General features: G+C 33.9%; 1 protein-coding gene across 1 annotated transcript; it reads left to right on the top strand.

The window, feature by feature from the left end:
- Window positions 1-733: 733 nt before the first annotated feature.
- K441DRAFT_724730 (phthalate transporter) lies at window positions 734-2,858 on the top strand (the record flags this gene model as incomplete). The annotated part of the gene is made up of 4 exons (XM_067654111.1): window positions 734-999; window positions 1,053-1,054; window positions 1,134-1,205; window positions 1,258-2,858. The coding sequence occupies 4 exons, from the start codon at window positions 734-736 to the stop codon at window positions 2,580-2,582; spliced, it is 1,665 nt and encodes a 554-aa protein (XP_067509128.1). The 3' UTR covers window positions 2,583-2,858.
- Between the last annotated feature and the right edge of the window lie 17,507 nt (window positions 2,859-20,365).

Here is a 20,365-nt window from a genome sequence, read left to right as displayed (position 1 = left end):
ACTGGAAAGTGGCTAATAGCAGAAGGATCTTTAGAAGGTAACTCCTACTAGAATCTAAGTAAATAAATAATAGTGAGCAAAAGAATAGAAATAAAATACAAAAAGGACAGGGACAGGCGTTAGGATTTCTTATATTTCACTAATTTTCTACTATTTCTTACTACCTAATAGTTGTCAGCAACCTAGTGTTTATTAGGGAGCGGTAAACCTCTAGCTTAGAGGTTTATAAACTACTAGGATATAGTTACTAGTATATATTAAGCTGCCTAGAAAGGATTCATGTATATAGGACTATAGCGCCATAGCCTAGAGGCTGCATGCGCAGTATTGTACGTAGTATAATACAAATGATTTAAAAAAAAAAAAAAAAAGTTATTAGATGTGGGTAGCCATATGATGTTGCTATTTTAGTAGAACTGCTGCTTCGTATAGAGGTAGGTAGTAAACAATATGAATGTATACATGGTGGAGAAGGACAGATGCCGATGATCTGACGGCCTGGTCACATCATATTGCCTCCAAATGAGAAATTCGATCTAGAACAAAACTAACTCCAAGAGTCCATATCACACCAATGAAACTTTACAATTATACTTGGGCTGGCGCCTAACCTGTCCAGAGTTTCTGTAATGGCCTCAGGGACAGATAGTGGAACGTCTCTCAAGATAATAATAATAATGTATCTGCCACCGCAAAGCCTCACAGGACATCGTCGTGATATTCTATTGACACAATGTCGAAGGGAACATATCCCGCCAATGTAAACGATGTCGACGAGAACGGACTTCAAAGTGTCGATCCCCAACCAATGAAGAGGAAACCATGGTGGAAGCTAGGTGGAAAAGACTCCAGCTTCGTTTCTATAAATGCTGGATATACATCAACACCGAGCCCAGATACGAAGTTTGACGTTGCTGAAGACTTGGGCCGTCACGTCTACGAAACTGACGAAACGAAGGAAATCTACAAGCCCGTTGCAGGTTATGAAGGCAGTCATCGGTTTGATCCTTCTTTTTAATGGGATCCATCAGAGGAGAGGAAACTCGTCAGAGTGGTGAGCCAGGGTTTCCCCTGCTTTACTCATGTCTTGGGCTAATAAGCATCACAGCTCGATTGGCGCATCGCGTTACCAGCTTGCATCATGTTTTTTGCTCTTCAACTTGATCGTGGCAACATCACTCAAGCCATTTCCGATACTATGCTAAGTAAATAGTGATTTGCTTGTATCGCAATTTCAGAAATACTAATTGAGAACAGAGGATCTTGGACTAACGACTAACGATTACAACAACGGCATGACAATTTTTTATTGTTCATTTTTGTTCGCGGAACTCCCCTCTCAGCTCATTAGCAAAAAACTCGGACCCGATGTTTGGATACCCATTCAAATGGTAGCTTGGAGTATAGTGGCTGCCAGTCAAGCACGTCTCACTGGTCGGGGAACCTTCTACGTCGCCCGCTTCCTGCTGGGCATGCTTGAAGGGGGCTTCATTCCGGATGTCATCTTATACCTTTCGTACTACTACAAGAACGCTGAGCTACCCAAACGTTTGTCCTGGTTCTGGACTGCGTACCAAGCCACTTCCATCGTAGGCGCATTTCTCGCGTTTGGAATTCTCCACCTCCACGGACACACGGGTCTAAAAGCGGGGTGGCGCTATCTATTTGCCATTGAGGGATCCTTGACAGCGTCCATTGGCATTCTCACATGGCTCTACCTCCCTGCGTCACCGACCCAGACAAGCAGAAAGGGACTCAAAGGAGTACTTCGACCGAAGCACGGCTGGTTCACGGAAAGAGAAGAATACATCCTGGTGACGCGAATCCTGCTTGACGATCCTGGAAAGTCTACCATGCACAACCGCCAAGGTCTGAGCTGGCGAGCACTCTGGAATTCTCTGACTGACTATGATATGTGGCCAATCTACCTTATCGGCTTAACTTGGCTGATCCCGATGACTCCGGAAACGACTTACATCACGTTAACTTGCAAGGCCCTTGGGTTTAGCACATTCCAAACCAACCTTCTGACCATTCCAGCTTACTCACTGTTCATCCTGCAGTTGCTGTTCTGGACGTGGGTGTCGGAGAAGCTCAATCAACGAATGCTCATCGGTCTCATCTCACAAATTTGGGTCCTACCCCTGCTCATCGCACTTGAGACCCTTCTACCTGCCTTCAAAGGGTCAAATTGGGCCAAATGGACCATATCCACGTTGATTATTGGTTATCCGTACGCACACGCTGTCTTGGTGGCTCTAGCCTCTCGAAATTCAGGCACTGTGCGAACGAGAACCGTGGCGTCCTCGCTCTACAACATGGGAGTGCAAACCTCGAACGTCATTGCGTCGCAGATCTATCGCACCGACGACAAGCCATATTATTACAAGGGCAATAAAGTGCTGCTGGGCTTGGTTGCGTGGAACTTCGTCTTGTTCTGCGCCTCGAAGGCTTATTACGAGTGGCGTAACAAGACACGAGACGAGAAATGGAATTCAATGACCAGGGAGCAGAGGTTGCACTACCTCAATACAACAAAGGACAAGGGTAACAAGAGGCTTGATTTTCGGTTTGCTTCCTGAGCTGTTTAGTTTAGCACAGGGCCTGTGGAATCTGAACCCAGCCCTCGTTGGATCATCTCTTCTTCAACGATTGTTACAAGAGAGGTCGGATATGAAGAAGGATCTGGAAGAGTCCTCCACACTCGTTTCATGCTTACATGAGCAGACTCCCTTTGTTCGTTTTTGGTTTGTTTCCGTAGCAATCACTTATCGATTGCTACACCATATAGGTCTATATTCGTCGTAGTTAGAACTTCATTCATTCAACCAATCAATCATTCAGTTTATCAAAATATCCCACTACTCACTTCTTCTGTCTTGACTTGTTTCGACTACGATGGCGAAAGAAGTCCCAGCAAACAAAAATGAGAAAAATGCTTCGCTAGATTTATAAGAGTTGCTAAATCTCTACAGGGCGGCTTTCTACTACTCACCGATAGCTTTATTTCTTTTTCACTTTGCAAATGTACGTCGCTTACCGATAGAGTTACTAATGGGTTGATCCCTTCGTTCGAGACCGAAAACAGCTAGTAGCTGCCGGGTAAGAAATCCTTAGTAAGCCTAAAAACTACTAACGTGTTAAATCAGTCATCCGCCAAAATCAGTCATCCGCCAGCCCCAAAAACCACCAAAAATTAGAAAAAATGCACCTTAATATCTTAACAACGGCTTAATAATAAATTCCAAAATTTTATAACTAGCCTTTTATATCTATTTTAAACCTTTTATTGGATTTAAAAAGTAATCTATTAAGTAGTTTTAGAGATATCGCAATTTAGCTCAAAATTAGGGGCTGAAACTTAATATCTTAATAACTGCCCGGCTCATTATACTAAAATTTTATTAAGAGTCTTAACGTAGGCACAAAAGGCTAATTATAAAATTTCAGAATTTATTATTAAGCCGTTGTTAAGATATCAAGGTGCAGTTTTTCTAATTTTTGGTAGTTTTTAGGGCTACTAGATAACTGATATTACCGGATAACTGATAAAACACGTTACAAGGGGGTAACATGAGCGGGCCAGCTGCCCTCACTGCTAGCGTTGGCGCGGTATTAGCCATATGAAGTATAGCTCTTATAGTAATCTAATAATTTATAAGCAGCCGAAGAAGCTGCAAGAGTACAACCTGGAGGGAATATAAAGTAATTAAAATGCGAGATATAATATATATCTTAAAATGCCAAATCTTATACGCCATAAACGTGGCCACTATCTACCTCTAATGCTTAGCTATCCAGTTCTTTAGAATATAGGAACCCGGCTCTCCTAGCGCGAGCATAATATTGCATATTCTCTTAATCGCTATACTACAGTAAAAACTGGTTAGTACGATATCTGATTATAACGATATACTCTATATTACGATCTACACCCCCTAATCAAATTATTTTTGGTGTAATATTACGATATTCTGACTTTTAATAATATTGTTAAGTTCCCTCTACTAAAATCGGTATAGCCTGTCACGGAAGTAGGCACGAACTAGAATACAATGTACTAAACGGGGTAGCAATTGAGAAGGCTACGTACGCGTAACTATGCGTGGTTAATACAAAGACATTTGGATGAGGAAACAGAACAGGTGGTCAAAGAAATAGGGGTGGTCGTGGGACGTGCGTGGGTGTCACGGGACGAACGTGCGCGGGTGACTCCCGTGACATAGCCAGTATTTTATAGAGCAGATTTAGCCTTTCCTTACCGCCAGTTTAGCCACCAAATCCATTACACAACGATCAAATTCTATCAAAATTACCCTTAGATCTTATCTCTATACTTAATTCTACCTCTTAAAAATACACAAGCAGCTACAACTTTAAAGACGAGAGATAATACAAAGACACAAGAAACCAGTTAAAGAATACCCTAAAAAAAGAAGCAAGGAATAACTGGAGATAGTTTATAAACAAGCACACTTCTAATCCGAGCCTCCCCTATAATAAGGGCCTTTAGGCTATAGTAAAATGGGTAAAGAAAACGGTAGGGCGCCTAGTAGAAGACCTATACCTACTATCCCTACAAAGAGTAGGGGAATTATAGGCCACTAATAACAATAATAAGAAGGTAAAAATCCTTATAAAAAGGTTCTTTCCCTAACCAGCTCTAATAGATCTTAGTAATATTATAGGTAAACCACTAGTAACTCGCCTATAGGTTAACAGCGACATAATAATAAAGGAAATGGCTAGAACTATTAGCCGCCTTTTAAATAATATAGCACTAGAACTAGATAGGATTCTAAATAAGGCCTTAAAGACCTATAGACTACTTATAGCACCCTAGCTTATAGATATAGCTAGANTATACTTTACTATAGGCTACTACCTATAACTTAGAAGATCTATAATAACGGTTATCCTATTAAAAAAAAAGGTAAAGTAGATTACTTAATTCTAGGAAACTACCGCCCTATTGCCTTAAAAAACACCCTTAGTAAGATCTTAAAAAGGGTAATAGCGGGCTATATAGTAGATATGGCTAAGAAACACGCCCTACTACTATAAAGCTAAATAGGGGTAAAAAAGAACCGCTTAACACTATTAGCACTTATACTACTTGCTACTACTATTAAATCTATATAGGTAATGCGAAGGGACTTTATAGTATTAATACTTAGCCTAGATATTAGTAGTGCCTATAATAACGTACCTTATAAGCGTCTCCTATATATCCTTAAGATAAAGGGCTCTCTAGAATAAATTATATAATTTATTTAAGGATTTATAGACTAAAAAGAAATATTACTAGTCTTTAGCGGATACTAGAGCCCCTTTATTTTAGTTATAACAGAAATACTATAAGAATTACCCCTCTCGCCTATACTCTTCCCTTTCTTTATAAGTAACCTACTTAACTCCTTTAAAAAAAGGGCAACTTAGGGGATAGGCTTTATTAATAATATAAACCTAAGAAGAATCTATAATTATCTTTAGGGCAATAAAATTCTAGCAAAAGAGAACTAATAAGAAAACTGGAGCTCTTACTACACCTAGCCTAAAAAGACTAAAACCAACTAAAAGAACCCTGTAAAACACCTAGAGAAACCCCCTAAGATATATGCATCGCAGGGGAGGTATACGTTAAACGACGATAGTTCGCACTCGCGCGCGACCGCTAGAACTACGCCTAGTAATAGCCCTCTATAACAAAGACGGGCGAATACCACACTATAAAGCGGAAATACCCTTATTAAGAAGGCATTAAGTAAAATATAAAGCCTATTAAACGCGTTTAGTACCTAAAACTACGGGGAAGTAACTATTAGCTATAACAATCTAATATAGCTAGTAGAATAGCTCCGCCAGTCTAGTAAACCTTAGGCGCCCCTTTAGCAAACCTTTAACTAAATCCTCTAACAGCTAAGCAAAATTAAAAATAAATAAAACCCCTTTTTATCGGCAAACCGCACCTAGGCCGCCGTAGCTGCGCTACTACAACATAGGGATCCTACCCCCCTTAAGATAATAACCGGATATATAATTATAATATAACTAAATATAGAAAAAGCAGAGGGGCTTAGGGAATAATTAGAAATAAAAGTCCTTATAAAGATCCGTAAAGAGGTCTATAACGCTATTATAGTCCAATACCTTAGGAGCGGAGATATTAAAGTTACCCTAAAGGACTAACAGGTAAAGGAATAAGCCGTAAGGGTAGGGGATAGGCTAGGAAAACGTATTGGTATAAAAGTACTCTATAAGGACTACTTAGTTAAAGTCCTAGTAGTTCCTATAAGCCTTAGGGTAAAAAAAGAACGCTAGGCGGACAATACAGCAATTATATAAGAGATAGTAAGATAAACGGAACGCCTTATACTAGGACTTAAGATCACCTAAATCTAATAGCTTTAATAGGAAAATATAAACTAAGCAAATAATAAGAATAATAAAAGGATATAAGAGTCGCTAGAGACTCGCTAGGGAGACGCTAGATAAACGCATAGCTCCCTTATTGTCAGCATATATATACCAGAAATGCAAAAACTCCTTATCTAAAAAGAAATAATTATAAACGGCCTTATATATAATATAAGGCTCTATAACTATAAACTACGCCTAAAATAATACTATTACTATATATAATAGGGACATACCCAATCCATATACATAGTATAGGTATACTGCGGCCACTATATAGGCCCCCACAATATAAAACACTACTTAAATTAAGACTAAATAAAATACGTAAACTGCCACTAAAGCATATATAAGGCGTAGGAGAGAGAAGACTATATTAAATATAGGAGACGGAAGGTAAGGGCTTAACAGCTACAGGAATAACTATACGCTAGGTTATATAAATAGAAACAATAGGCGATAAGCTAGGGGGGCGTAGGTGCCTTCCTAGCATTTCCTACCTTTAATACTAGGGGGCTAGGCCAGCTATCCCAAGCCTTAATAAGCTAGAAGCGACGCTGTGTAATATTACTAGACTGTATAGGAATATAAGGGTTATAGGGGATATAAGGGAGAGGACGCCTTATAGGAAGACCCTTATAAATAGCTATAGCAAGCTTAAGACTAGAACAATTAAGAATTAGACTTAACGTAGTAAATATAATATTTGTAGCTAACTCTTAAAGGGTATATAGCCAACTAGTAAGAATAGGGGAGGAACTGGAGATATAAGATATAGGAATAGAAAGCTCTATACAAAATAAGTAGTAACTAGGGTATAGATATAAGAGATAGAAGTTCTAAATATCCTAAAGAAAGTGGAAATAAAAGAAGTAAGGAATGATAGAGAGGCGAAGGACCCTCACTAGGGGTCCGCTACCTATCTGTTATATAGTATAACTATAGTAATATAAACCACTATCTTGTAAGGCCCTTACTAGATAGTTTAGACCTAAAGAAATACTATATCCTTACTATACAAGAGCCGTACTACAATACCTACATACAATTAATATATTGCCCCTAAGAATTCCAGCTCCTATATAAACTAAAAGCAGCTATACGCGTGTGCTTTATAATTAGTAAGGCTATTAGCCTATCCTTATAGTTATAGTAGGCAGTTAATCCAGATATTATAGTTATAACAATTTAGATATATAGGGGTCTGGTATAAATCATTAATATATATAACCCTAGGGTCGAAGGTGTCCTATAAACGGAGAATATTATATTAGTAATAAGCTTACTCAAAACTAAAGGTATAAAGTCTATCCTATTAGGAGACATAAACCTCTACTACCTATAGTAGGGGGGTATCTACGTCGCTACTAAATAATAGGCAAAGTGCCTACTAAAAGCTATAAACACCTAGGGCCTTAAGCTGGCTACCCCCCCTGGAGCAATTGTGTGGCAATGAGGATCCGCCAAAAGTATAATTGACCTTACATTTATAGACGAAGGCCTATACTAGAGACTTAAAAGGTATAACCCCAAAGAAGAATAGGCACTTACTTTAGACTATATCCCCATCTAAATATAGCTAGATTTAAATATTAAGGCGTAACTAAATAGCAAAAGATACGTAATAAGGATGCTTAAGGCAAACAGTTTCCTTAATATAGTTAAATAATAACTTTAAGACCTAGAAGAAATCTACCTAATACCAAACAAGCAAGGCTTATTAGCTACCCCTAAGGAAATCAACCGAAGACTAGAAAGGATTTAGGCAGCAATTAAAAATAAGCTAAAAAAGCACTGCCCGGTCTTAAGACCGGGCCCCTATACGCAATATATATGGTCCGTATAATACGCAGTTCTTATAGCTAGCTAATAATAAGTAAGAAGGAAATATATAAGTAGCTATAACCCTAAAGATAAGAGATAATATAAAGATATAAGAAACTAGTTAAAGAATACCCTAAAAAAAGAAGTAAGAAATAACTAGAGATAGTTTATAAATAAGTATACTTTTAACCTAAGCCTCCCCTATAATAAGGGCCTGTAGGCTATAATAAAATAGGTAAAGAAAAAGGTAGGGTAATTAGCAGAAGACTTATACCTACCACCCCTATAAAGAGTAGGGGAATTATAGGCTACTAATAACAACGATAAGAAGGTAAAGATCCTTATAGAAAGGTTCTTCCCCTAACTAGCTCTAGTAGACCTTAGTAACATTACAGGTAAAATACTGGTAACTCGCCTATAGGTTAACAGCGATATAACAATAGAGGAAATAGCCAGAACTATTAGCCGCCTTTTAAACAATATAGTACTAGGACTAGATAGAATTCTAAATAAGGCCTTAAAGACCTATAGACTACTTATAGCACCCTAGCTTATAGATATAGCTAGAGCATACTTTACTATAGGCTACTACCCACGACTCGGAAGATCTATAATAACGGTTATCCTATAAAAAGAAGGTAAAACAGATTACTTAATCCTAGAAAGCTACTACCCTATTGCCCTAAAAAACACCCTTAGCAAGATCTTAGAAAAGGTAATAGCGAACCATATAGCAGACATGGCTAAAAAATACGCCTTACTACTATAGAGCTAAATAGGGGCAAGAAAGAACCGCTTAACACTATTAGCACTTACGCTACTCGCTACTACTATTAAATCTACATAGGCGATGCGAAGGGACTTTATGGTGTCAATGCTTAGCCTAGATATTAGTAGCGCTTATAATAATATACCCCACGAGCGTCTCCTATATATCCTTAGGGTAAAAGGCTTCCTAGAATAGATTATATAATTTATTTAAGGGTTTATAGGTTAGAAAGAAATATTACTAGTCTTTAGCAGATACTAGAGCCCCCCTATCGCAGTTACAATAGGAATACCATAAGGATTACCCCTCTCGCCTATACTCTTCCTTTTCTTTATAAGTAACCTACTTAACTTCTTTAAGAAAGGGGCAACCTAGGGGATAGGCTTTATTAATAACACAAACCTAATTATATACGGGCCAATAGCCGTAAAGAATTACAGAATACTAGAGAAAGCTTATAACACCTATATAAAATAGGCAAGACAATATAGAGTCCAATTCTTACTAGAGAAATACCAGCTAATCTATTTTATAAGAAAACGCAATTAATCTATAGATCTTTAGCATATAATTTACATTTAAGGCTTTAGGGGTTAACTAGTTTAGGGCCTAAGGGTATTAGGAGTATAGGTAAATAGTAAGCTTTGGTAAAGCGTATATGCGGCATAAGCGGCCTATAAGGGCTAAGTATAGTATATTGTATTATCTAGGATTGTTAATTCTATATAGGGTCTATACTTCTAGAGGTCACGCCTACTATATATAGCAGTTATCCGGCCAACCATAACGTATAGGTCCAGTATTTAGGCCATTAGAGAATCTAAGAAAGGCCCCCCTAAGTCACTCCTTAAACTACTCTAAAAGGTCCAAATAGCCTACCTCTAAAGTATAATAGGCGGATATAAGCAAACGGCTACAGCACTACTTAAAAAGGAAGCTAATATTCCCCCCCTATAATTATATATTAAAGCCGCTATAATATAAAGGGCGTAAAATAAACGTAACTCTAATGTTATAAAGTATATTAAGACACGCCTAAATAAACTATAGAGGGACCTTAGGGCGCCCTATAGGAGAACAAACTAATAACCCTAAAGTAGGGAAGATATATTAGAGAAACAGGTAAAGAAAGCAGAAAAAGAATAGTACTACTTTAGGGCCTAGGCCAATATAAAGGAGAAAGGAAAACGCGTAAGAGGCTAATAAAGACAATAGTAAAAGAGAGAAAGAAGCTAAAGTAGAGCATAAAAGAACGCTAGGAAACCATCTACCGTAATATAATACTGGTTAGACTAACGCTAAAGAGGCGTATAGAAGTTAAAGGTATAGAGGCTAACTAAAGTAAGAGGAACCTAAGCCGTAGCATAGTTAACGCTATAGGGGGTAAACACTCTAGGGCTCTAAGAAGGCCTAATAAAGGCAGAAAATATAATAGCAACACTCTTAAGAACAGGAATAATAGGACTAAAAAACTAGCTCTACTAGGTAGGTATCCTAGTAGGTAGCCTAAGATATAAATATAGCTAGCTAAGACAGACACCAAAATATATAATACTATTATACCCCTTACGCACTAACTAAGAAGTAATACTCTTAATAGCTAGCATAGAGAACTATAATATACTACTCTTAATATAAAAAGGCCTTAAGGCAGTTACCTAGTAGCTTATTAGCTAAAATGTACTAAACCAGTTCTAGGTTGTAAAGGAAATAGTAATAAAGGGTAGGGGGGCGAGTAACGGGCGCCCCCTAATAACTCTATAGTAGTAGAGTAAAGTTTGCAATACTAGCGCGTCCGTAGGCTTATTACGGCAGCAGTAGTTCCTAAGAAGGTTAAAAAGTAAGGTAGTAGGAGCACTACAGGTGACTCGTAGGCGCCTTATAGGCGCCTTATAGGCGAGTCCTAAAAGGTAGAGAGATAGATTACGGGGTTTTCTTAAATAGAGTTTTCTCCCCACATATATATAAGGAGTAGTCCGCGTAGGCCTAATAAGGATCCGAATCGGACGTTAAGCAATAAATTATTATTAATATAAACCTAATTATATACGGGCCAATAGCCGTAAAGAATTACAAAACACTAAAGAAAGCCTATAATACCTATATAGAATAGGTAAGATAATATAAAGTCCAATTCTTATTAGAGAAATACTAGCTAATCTATTTTATAAGAAAATATAACTAATCTATAGATTTTTAGTATATAATTTATATCTAAGGCTTTAGGGGTTAACTAGTTTAGGGCTTAAGGGTAATAGGAATCTAGGTAAATAGTAAGCTCTAGTAAAGCGTATATACGGCGTAAGCGGCCTATAAGGGCTAAGTATAGTTAATTTTATATAGGGTCTATACTTCTAGAGGTCACGCCTATTATATATAGCAGTTATCCGGCCAACCATAATATATAGGTCTAGTATTTAGGCTATTAGAGAAACTAAGAAAGGCCCCCCTAAATTACTTCTTAAACCACTCTAAAAGGTCTAAATAGCTTACCTCTAGAGTATAATAGGTGGGTATAAGCGAACGGCCACAGTACTGCTTAAAAAGGAAGCTAATACCCCCCCCTATAACTATATATTAAAGCCACTATAATATAAAGGGCGCAAAATAAATGTAATTTTAATATTATAAAGTATATTAAGACACGCCTAAATAAACTATAGAGGGACCCTAGGGTACCCTATAGAAGAATAAACTAACGACCCTAAAGTAGGGAAGATATATTAAAGAAATAGGTAGGGAAAGTAGAAGAAGAATAGTACTGCTTTAGGGCCTAAGCCTATATAAAAGAGGATAGGAGATATATAAAAGGCTAGTAAAGGTAATAATAAGAGAAAAAAAGGAGCTAAAGTAGAGTATAAAAGAACGCTAGGAGACTATTTACCATAATATAATACTGGTTAGACTAATAATAGAGAGGTATATAGGAGTTAAAAGTATAGAGGCTAACTTAGGTAAAAGAAACCTAAGCTATAGTATAATTAACGCTATAGGGGGTAAATATTTAAGGGCTCTAAGAAGGCCTAATAAAGGTAGAAAATATAATAGCAATATTTTTAAGAATAAGAATAATAGGACTAATATTAGCAACTTAATTAATTAAGGTACGAGTATAGTAAGAGGGACGCGCAAGCCTATATAATTGGTAGTCTATAAATAAGGATCTAAAGGGCGGTGCCGTTTAACGTTATATACAATCCTCTAGTTACATAACGGCAATTATCTAAAACTATATAGAACTGTCTACGACTATCTGCAACTGTCCACTATAATCTATTAATATCTATTAGTTATAATCTACTAGTTTCTACTAATATCTACTAGTTTCTACCAGCGCTGTAGCATTACCCCCCCCTCTAAAAAAAGCCTGCCCTTAGGCTTTATACGTCCGTATTATATCCATAGTATATTCTTATCTTTATACTTAATAGGCAGCTTATTGTCTTCGCTATTACAGCACTCTATTTACTTATTAAGGCACTTTAGGGGTCTAAGTTAATTAGGGTAATAACTATAAAACTTTTAAAGCTTATAGGGACTACCTATAAAGTTCTATATAGGGTACCAAGTAGGGTCTAGGTTATACCCTTTCTAACTAATATAATATTTTAATATTCCCCTTATAAGCTTATAGGCTAGTATTTCTTTAATTTCCTATTTATTATTACTATTAACTTAAATTAGTAGGGGAGGTTTATTCTTTTATCTAGGTAATAGGTTATTTATGGCTTTCTATAGTTTATCCGGAGAGAAAATAGGGTAAACTTTAATTAAATTTAGGAGCTTTACTTTATACGAGTTTCCTATCTTCTTAAGAACCTTATATAGTCTTGCTATTTAATAGTCTAGCTTATAGCTAGGTCGTTCTATCTTCTAGTTCTTTATTATAACCTAAACTATATCTTCTATAGTAAAGTTAGGCACTCGCCTATACTTATTTATTTACTATTATATTAATTTTTAGGCCTTTTCTAGATTTATACAAGCTATCGTCTAGGCTTCTTCTAAGCGCTTAGCGTACTACCATACTTCCTTATAAAATAGTTTTTCGCGTATAGTCTGGGGTCCTTCTAGTCTTTCTTAGTTAAAGCTTATACGGGGTAAGTAACCTATTTTTAGTTAAATAGGTGTAAATCTTATAGAGTTATAGGGTAGGGTTGCTTAGGTATAGTCTATTAGGGGTAGCAGTTTAGCCTAGTTATCTTAAAAGTAGTTAATAAAGGGCTAAAGTCTCTAATCTAAGTATTAATTTATAATTTTCGTCTAACTATATTACGGACGCTTTAAGTACAATGTTATAACTACTAGGAGAGGAGTCGGAAGCAGCTAGTTAGTTAATTAAGGCACGGTCTAAAATGGAGCTAATAGAACTATATAATGAGGAATAGTAATTAAGGTTATATAATGTGCTATATATTAAACGAGAGGAATAAGAGGAACTTACATACCTTATGTATAAGACGTACCTTACATATAAGGATGATTTCTTAGGAGTACGGTTGTGTATTTAAAGGACCATAGTCCCTACCTAGATAGTTCTTCTCTTTGTAGTAAATCTTAGAATATAATTAGAGTTAATCTATTAGGCAACCACTCCACTAGTTATTATTACGTTATTAACTTCTTATTTACCTATATACCCAGCCTATTAATAAGTCCACCATAGTTTCTACTATAAGGCTTTGTTATATATTTACTACTAAGGTTACAGTATTAATAAAGTTAAATAACATGCCACTAAAAGTAGCAGCTATAACAGCGTTAACGGTAGCGACTATATTAAGATTAGGTAATAACACTAGTATAGTAAACACTAACTCTTAACTAGTTACCGTTGGACAGCTATAGGAAATGGTTAATTAATTAATAGACAATAATAGGATATTTAAAGAAAGGATTAATGGGATCGGAGCGGCTAAGGTTAAGTTACCCTTAATTAAGCGATTCTTAGGGGAGAAGTTAAAACTTAAAGGATTCCTTATATAAATATACTTTAAGGTTATATAGGAAGGAGTTAAACTAGGAACGCCTATAGATTAAGTTACTTACATAGGATTATTCTTAATAGGGAGAGCACTTAAGTAGTTTAAGTCTTACCTTATAAAGGTATAAGAGTATAGTATAACGACCACTAACTAGGAGGTGCAATATATATTTTTAAGTTAGAGTAGGTTCGTAGAACACTTAATATAGATATTTAAAGACCTAGAGGTAATTACTATAATTTAGTTTTAAATATTAGTAATATAAGTCGAATGGAATAATAAGGTTCTTATAGTATAGTATAAGTAAGGACTTAAAGTAAAAGTCTAGGATGTAATTATTCTAATAAAAGATACGGATACTTTTAGGGATTTAATTAACTAAGTAATTAAGATTAATAATAGGATCTACTAAAAAGAGTAGACTAAAAAGGGTTAGGATAGAGTTCTATAGTTGTATAAGGCGTAAGGCATATAACGATAAAGTTAAAATTAAAAACTATAGTATAGCGTAAAGCTAATAGACCTAAGTAATACTAAAGAAAATAGAAAATAAAATAAACGATTATAGAAACCTAGAGGATAAAGATTAAGTAATTAAAGGTCTAAGAAGTAGAGGCTAAACTAGGGATCTTAGTAGTAAAAGACGTTTAGGCGGACTCTATAGTAAGAAAAATGGTTTAAAGAAGGAGCTTATATAAATTATAGAAAATAAGGTTACTACGTTAAAGACTATAAAAGTAGTTAAAGTTACTATATAGTAAAAGGAACGAGACTAGTAAAAGGTATATATGTATAGAGGGATAATAGTGTACTATAAGGAACAAAAGAATATTTAATTAGAAGTTTTGCGTTTTATTATAATAACGTATACTAAATTTATAAGGACGCTAAGTATGGCGTAAGCTATTGGCCACAGGAGCTAAAATTATTAGAGTTTAGAGGAACTAATAAACTAGTTTATAGATTGGATATTAAGGACAATAAATTTAATATAGGTGAAAAATTTAGTAATAATAAGGTAATAAAAGCAGCTTACTAGAAGTATATAGACCTTAAAGATATTATATAAGAGGTAGAGGATAATTCCACTATAAAATAGGGAACATTAGTTAGGATTAAGACCCCACTAAATATAATATCTATCGCTTCGCGAGATATAAGAGAAGTAGGATAATAAACTACTTTAGCACTTAATAAAGGCAAAAGGCTAAAGGCTTAAGATTCTTAAGAAGAGATGCGAGATACTTAAGATTCCTAAGATGGGATAAGATAAGCTTAAGGACCTACAACGGACGATAACCGATAGAGTAGAGTAACGGCTTAGTTTAGTAATATATAAATAAGCTTAAGACGAAGTTTCCTAAAGATATAAGACTCTTAAGACGAGATAAGTGAGATTTAAGACTCTTAAGATGAGATAAGAACACCGTAGAAGCCTAGTTAGACTAAGGCTGGAGCTAAGCTTAAGATAGGAGCAAGCTTAGAATCGAGAATCCTATAGGACTAAGATTTCTAGATATAAATAAGGACTATTAAACAAACCAAGATTAAGAAGTAAAAAGACTTTAAGGACCTACTTATAAGATATAAACCAAAAGAAACTAGAGGAATTTAGGTAGAGAATCCTTATATAGTAAGAACAAAAACTAGATTAAAAGACTAGTATACTAGGTCGTATAAGGGATAGAGCACCTATATAAAGAATTACTAATAGGCTAAGAATAGGCACGCTAAGAGCTAAGTGGCTTACTAAACTGGAAGACGAAGAGGATTTAAGAATCCCTACTAGGTTTAAAAAACAATATATAAAGGGCTGTTATAACGTAGTAATAAGAAGATACTTCCTTACGGATAAGCCGTATATACTCTAACAGCTATACTAAAAGTAGTATAGATAGCGACATAATAATAAGTAGGAAGATTTCTATATATAGTTAGATAAATAAGTTATCTAGGACTACCTAATTATAAAAAAGGCTATAAGTTATATTAAAGGAGCCTTAATTATAATATTAAAAGACCTAGAGGAATAATTAGAGGACTAGAGAAGCGAGAGGCGTATCTTAGTACCTGCGAATAAAGTTATAACATTTAGATTAACACAGTAAAGGTTTAAACTTAAAGACGAAGATAAGTTAAGAGTTAACCTAAAGCACCTAGTATATTATACGTTATTATAGATAGTATACGTAGATAATATATATAAAATGTATAAGAATCCAAAAGAAAAGAATTGGAAGTACCCTATAAGGATATATTAGGCGCTAAATAAGTAATAGTATAAAAATGCTAAGTATATACACGGATGGTATTTAGTAAAAGTTTAGGAGTTAGGAGACTTAATACTTTAACTAAAAAGATTCCTTATAGAAGAATACTTAGATAGATAATAGTGGTGGAAATGCTTAAAAATACGTATTTATAGTATATAGAGGATAAAAAGCGAATAAGGTATTAGCTAAAGAGCGAGCTAAGTATATAAGGATTTAGTAGCTAATATTTAGGAAAAGTAGAGGCCTATAGGACTAAAGGGAGCTAGTGGTAAAGCCTTAGACCCTTAAAGGAATTTAAGGATAATACCTAAATTTATAAGTTAATTAGTAAAATTAATAGTTTAAAGCACTAATAGATAGTGAAGCAACTAAAAACTATATTTTATTAGTAGTAATAAAAAGAATAGGACTACCTTATAGATAGAAGGAATAACCTTACCTATTAGTTATAATTTTAGAAGATCTAATAGCCTATAAAGGGGGGATCATTAACCTTAAAATAGGACTTATTTAGATAACTATTAAAGGAAGATAAATTAAGATATCTTTTAATATTCTACTATTAGGACAGGATAAGGCAGTATTAGGTATACCTTAGTTATAGGAATATAATCTAAAGATCGATTAGATTATAGGCTAGGTTAATATTAAAGATACTTAATAATATAAGATGCGATAGTAAACTAAATTAGAGCAATATATAAAGAGACTAAGCGAGGCTTAAGTTATACACTAAAGAAATACTATAAGTATGGCAAGAAACTATAGAGCTTAGAAAGTAAAAAGCTAGTAAATTATATAGTATAGGATTATAAAATAGAGTTAGAACTAGGAATAAGTTTAAGGTTCTTTCTAACCTATAAGCTTACGTAAGAAGAATTAAGAGCACTTAAAGAGTTTGTTTAGGAAAACTTATAAAAGGGATATATTAGACTATTATAGTTATTAGCGGGATATATAGTACTATTTATACTAAAGAAGAACTGAAAACTTAGACTATATATTAACTATAAATAGTTAAATAGCATTACTCGGAAGAATAGGTATCCTTTACCCTTAATTAGCGAAATTTAGATTAGATAGGTAATGCGTAAATCTTTATAAAGATAAATCTAAGATGGGCGTACTATTAGATTAGGATTAAGGAAGGCAATAAATAAAAGGCAGCTTTTAGGTTAAAGAAAGGACTATATAAGCTATTAGTTATGCAATTCGGATTAATAAATATACTAGTAATATTTTAGAAACAAATTAATAGTATATTAGGAGAATACTTTAATAAGTTTATTATAGTATACCTTAACGATATTATTATCTACTTAATAACTAAGGAAGAATATAGAGAATACGTTAAATAGGTTTTAAAGAGACTATAAAAAGAACAGATATTAGTAGCAATTAAGAAATACAAGTTCTTTATAAGGAAGACCGATTTTATTAGATTTATTATTAAACTAGGCTATATTAATATGGACCTAAAGAAGATTAAAGCTATAGTAAGTTAGTAAGAACTAGAGAATATAATATAGTTAAGGTTATTTCTAAGGGTTTATAACTACTATAGGAGGTTTATAGCATAGTGGTTAAAGAATATTAAACTATTTACTAAGCTTATAAAGAAAGAGGAACTATAGGTATAGGGAGATAAGTGAAAGGAGTTATTTAAGGAACTAAAAGAGTTGTTTACCTAGGAGCTAATCCTTAAGATCTATTAATTAGGATTAGATACGGTTGTGGAAATAAACATATTAGACTTTATACTAGGAGTATACTTATTATAGAAGTATAGGAATATATAGCATCTAGTAATATACTATAGTCGAAAAATAACACTACTAGAGTTAAACCATAATATCTATAATAAGGAGTTATTAGGTATAGTTACAGCACTTAAGGAATAGAGAGTATTTTTATAAAGCGTAGAAAAACTATTTATAGTTAAGATAGATTATAAGAACTTAACTGGGTTCCTAATAATAAAAGAACTTAATTAAAGATAGGTTAAATAGGCAAAAATGCTTATAGAATACTATTGTAAGATTTAGTATACTAAAGGGACTAAAAATATAAGAGCAGACGCGCTAAGCAGAAAGGCTAAACTATAAAATAATAAGAAACTATTAGGAGTAATACTACGCAGAGATAGTAACAGATTAATTAAATATAATTACCCTAAGCTAATAGTAACTTAAGAGAATAATAAACTAGAAAGAGTTTATAAAACACTAGAAAGCTTTTAGGTATAAAGAATTCTAAAGGCATAGCTAGAAAATCTATAGATAGATATATACAAAAACCAAAAAGTAATGTATATCCTAAAAAGTATAGCAGAGCATTTTATGGAAGATTTCTATAAGGGAATAACTTAAGGATATAATAGAGCAATAGGCTTAGTGTTAAGACTTTAAGAAGAATACATTATTAATAGAATCTGGAGTATTATAAGAAAAGTAATAAAAGAGTATCTAGATTGCTAAAGGAATAAACTAATAAGGCATAAGCTATATAGAGGGCTATAACCTATTAAAATACTAGAGAGACTATAGGAGGTTATATTATAGGACTTTATTATTAAGTTACTAAAATTAAAAGATCCTATTACTGGATAAGATTATAATATAATCTTAGTAATAGTAGATAAGCTTATAAAGTGGGGATACTTTATAGCATATATAGAAGAAATCTTAGTAGAAGATGTCGCTAGAATCTATATTAAAGAAGTATTTATAAGATATAGAGCACTAAGTAAGATTATATTAGATAGAGATTTAAGATTTATAGTAGTATTCTAGGAGGTATTTTTAGTAGAATAAGAAGTTAGAGTAGTAACTTCTACCGTATATTATTCGCAGACAGATAGTTAAACGGAAAGACTAAATTAGACGCTAAAATAGTATTTAAGGCATTATATTAATTATATATAGAACAATTGGGTATTATTATTACTAGTTATATAGTTTGCGTATAATATAACACTATAAAAAGAATAGGTATATTACTATTTAAGGCAAATTATAGATATAAGCTAAGAATATCATTGTCACGATAATAAGTAAAGAAAATAAGTAGTATAGCTAAAGAAAGAATAAAGATATTAATAAATCTTTATATAAACCTTATAGAATCAGCGAAAAAGGTATAAGAAAAAAAGAAAGAAAAGGTACTATAATGCTAAGAGATCTAAGGGACCAGATCTTAAGAAGGGGGATAAAGTATAGCTACTATATAAAATTTTTAAAAGTTAATAATTAAGTAAGAAGTTAGACTACGTTAAACTAGGACCTTTTAAAATCACGTAAAGAATTTTACTAGTTATATTTAAGTTAAACCTACTAGCTAAGATAAAGATCTATCCTATATAGTATATCGCAATACTAAAGCCAGTATACGGGAATATTAAGCTACTAGTTTATAAAGTAGACATATAAAAAGGACAAAAAGAAGACAAATAGTAAGTTTTAAAGATTGTTAGTTATAAGGACATTAATAATAAAACATAGTATAAGGTTAAGTAGATAAGCTATAATAAGACTACTTAGGAACTACTAAAGAATCTAAAGAACGCTATAAGAAAGGTATAAGAGTATTAAAAGAGATTAGGTTAGGCAGCATTAATAAAAAAGAATTACTAAAAAATAAATCACCTAAGAGGGACCTAAGAGGAGCAGCTACTATACTACTTGGAACTATTTCCTCCACTACTAAAAGAGAATTTATTCTTTTATTACTAAGTTCCTATAAACCTTATTTTACAAGTTTCTACTCCTTAAAACGAACCTTTTTACGGACCTTCTTAAGACAAAGTAACTAAGTAAATGCCGTAATATAAGTATCTAGGGCTTTTTACTCCGCGTTATAAGAGCGCTTAAGCTTAGCAAGAGCCTATACTAGGTTACTATTAAGCTTCGCAGCTGTAAATTAAATATAAGACTCTATAACAAATTACTTAGGGAACTTAAAAACTATTAAGAATAATAGAATGCGTATACTTAGCATTAGAAGTAGAACAAACGTTATAAGAGAACTAAATGTTTGCTTTAGTGCACTCTAAATAAAAAGAGGGTTACTAAGATAAAGGGCTCGCTAGTATAACATAA

The sequence above is a fragment of the Cenococcum geophilum genome (genome assembly GCF_001692895.1).
Source record: "Cenococcum geophilum 1.58 unplaced genomic scaffold K441scaffold_3, whole genome shotgun sequence".
NCBI lineage: Eukaryota > Fungi > Ascomycota > Dothideomycetes > Gloniales > Gloniaceae > Cenococcum > Cenococcum geophilum.
Note: the sequence above shows the minus strand (reverse complement) of the source record. Positions and strands in the feature narration are given on the sequence as shown.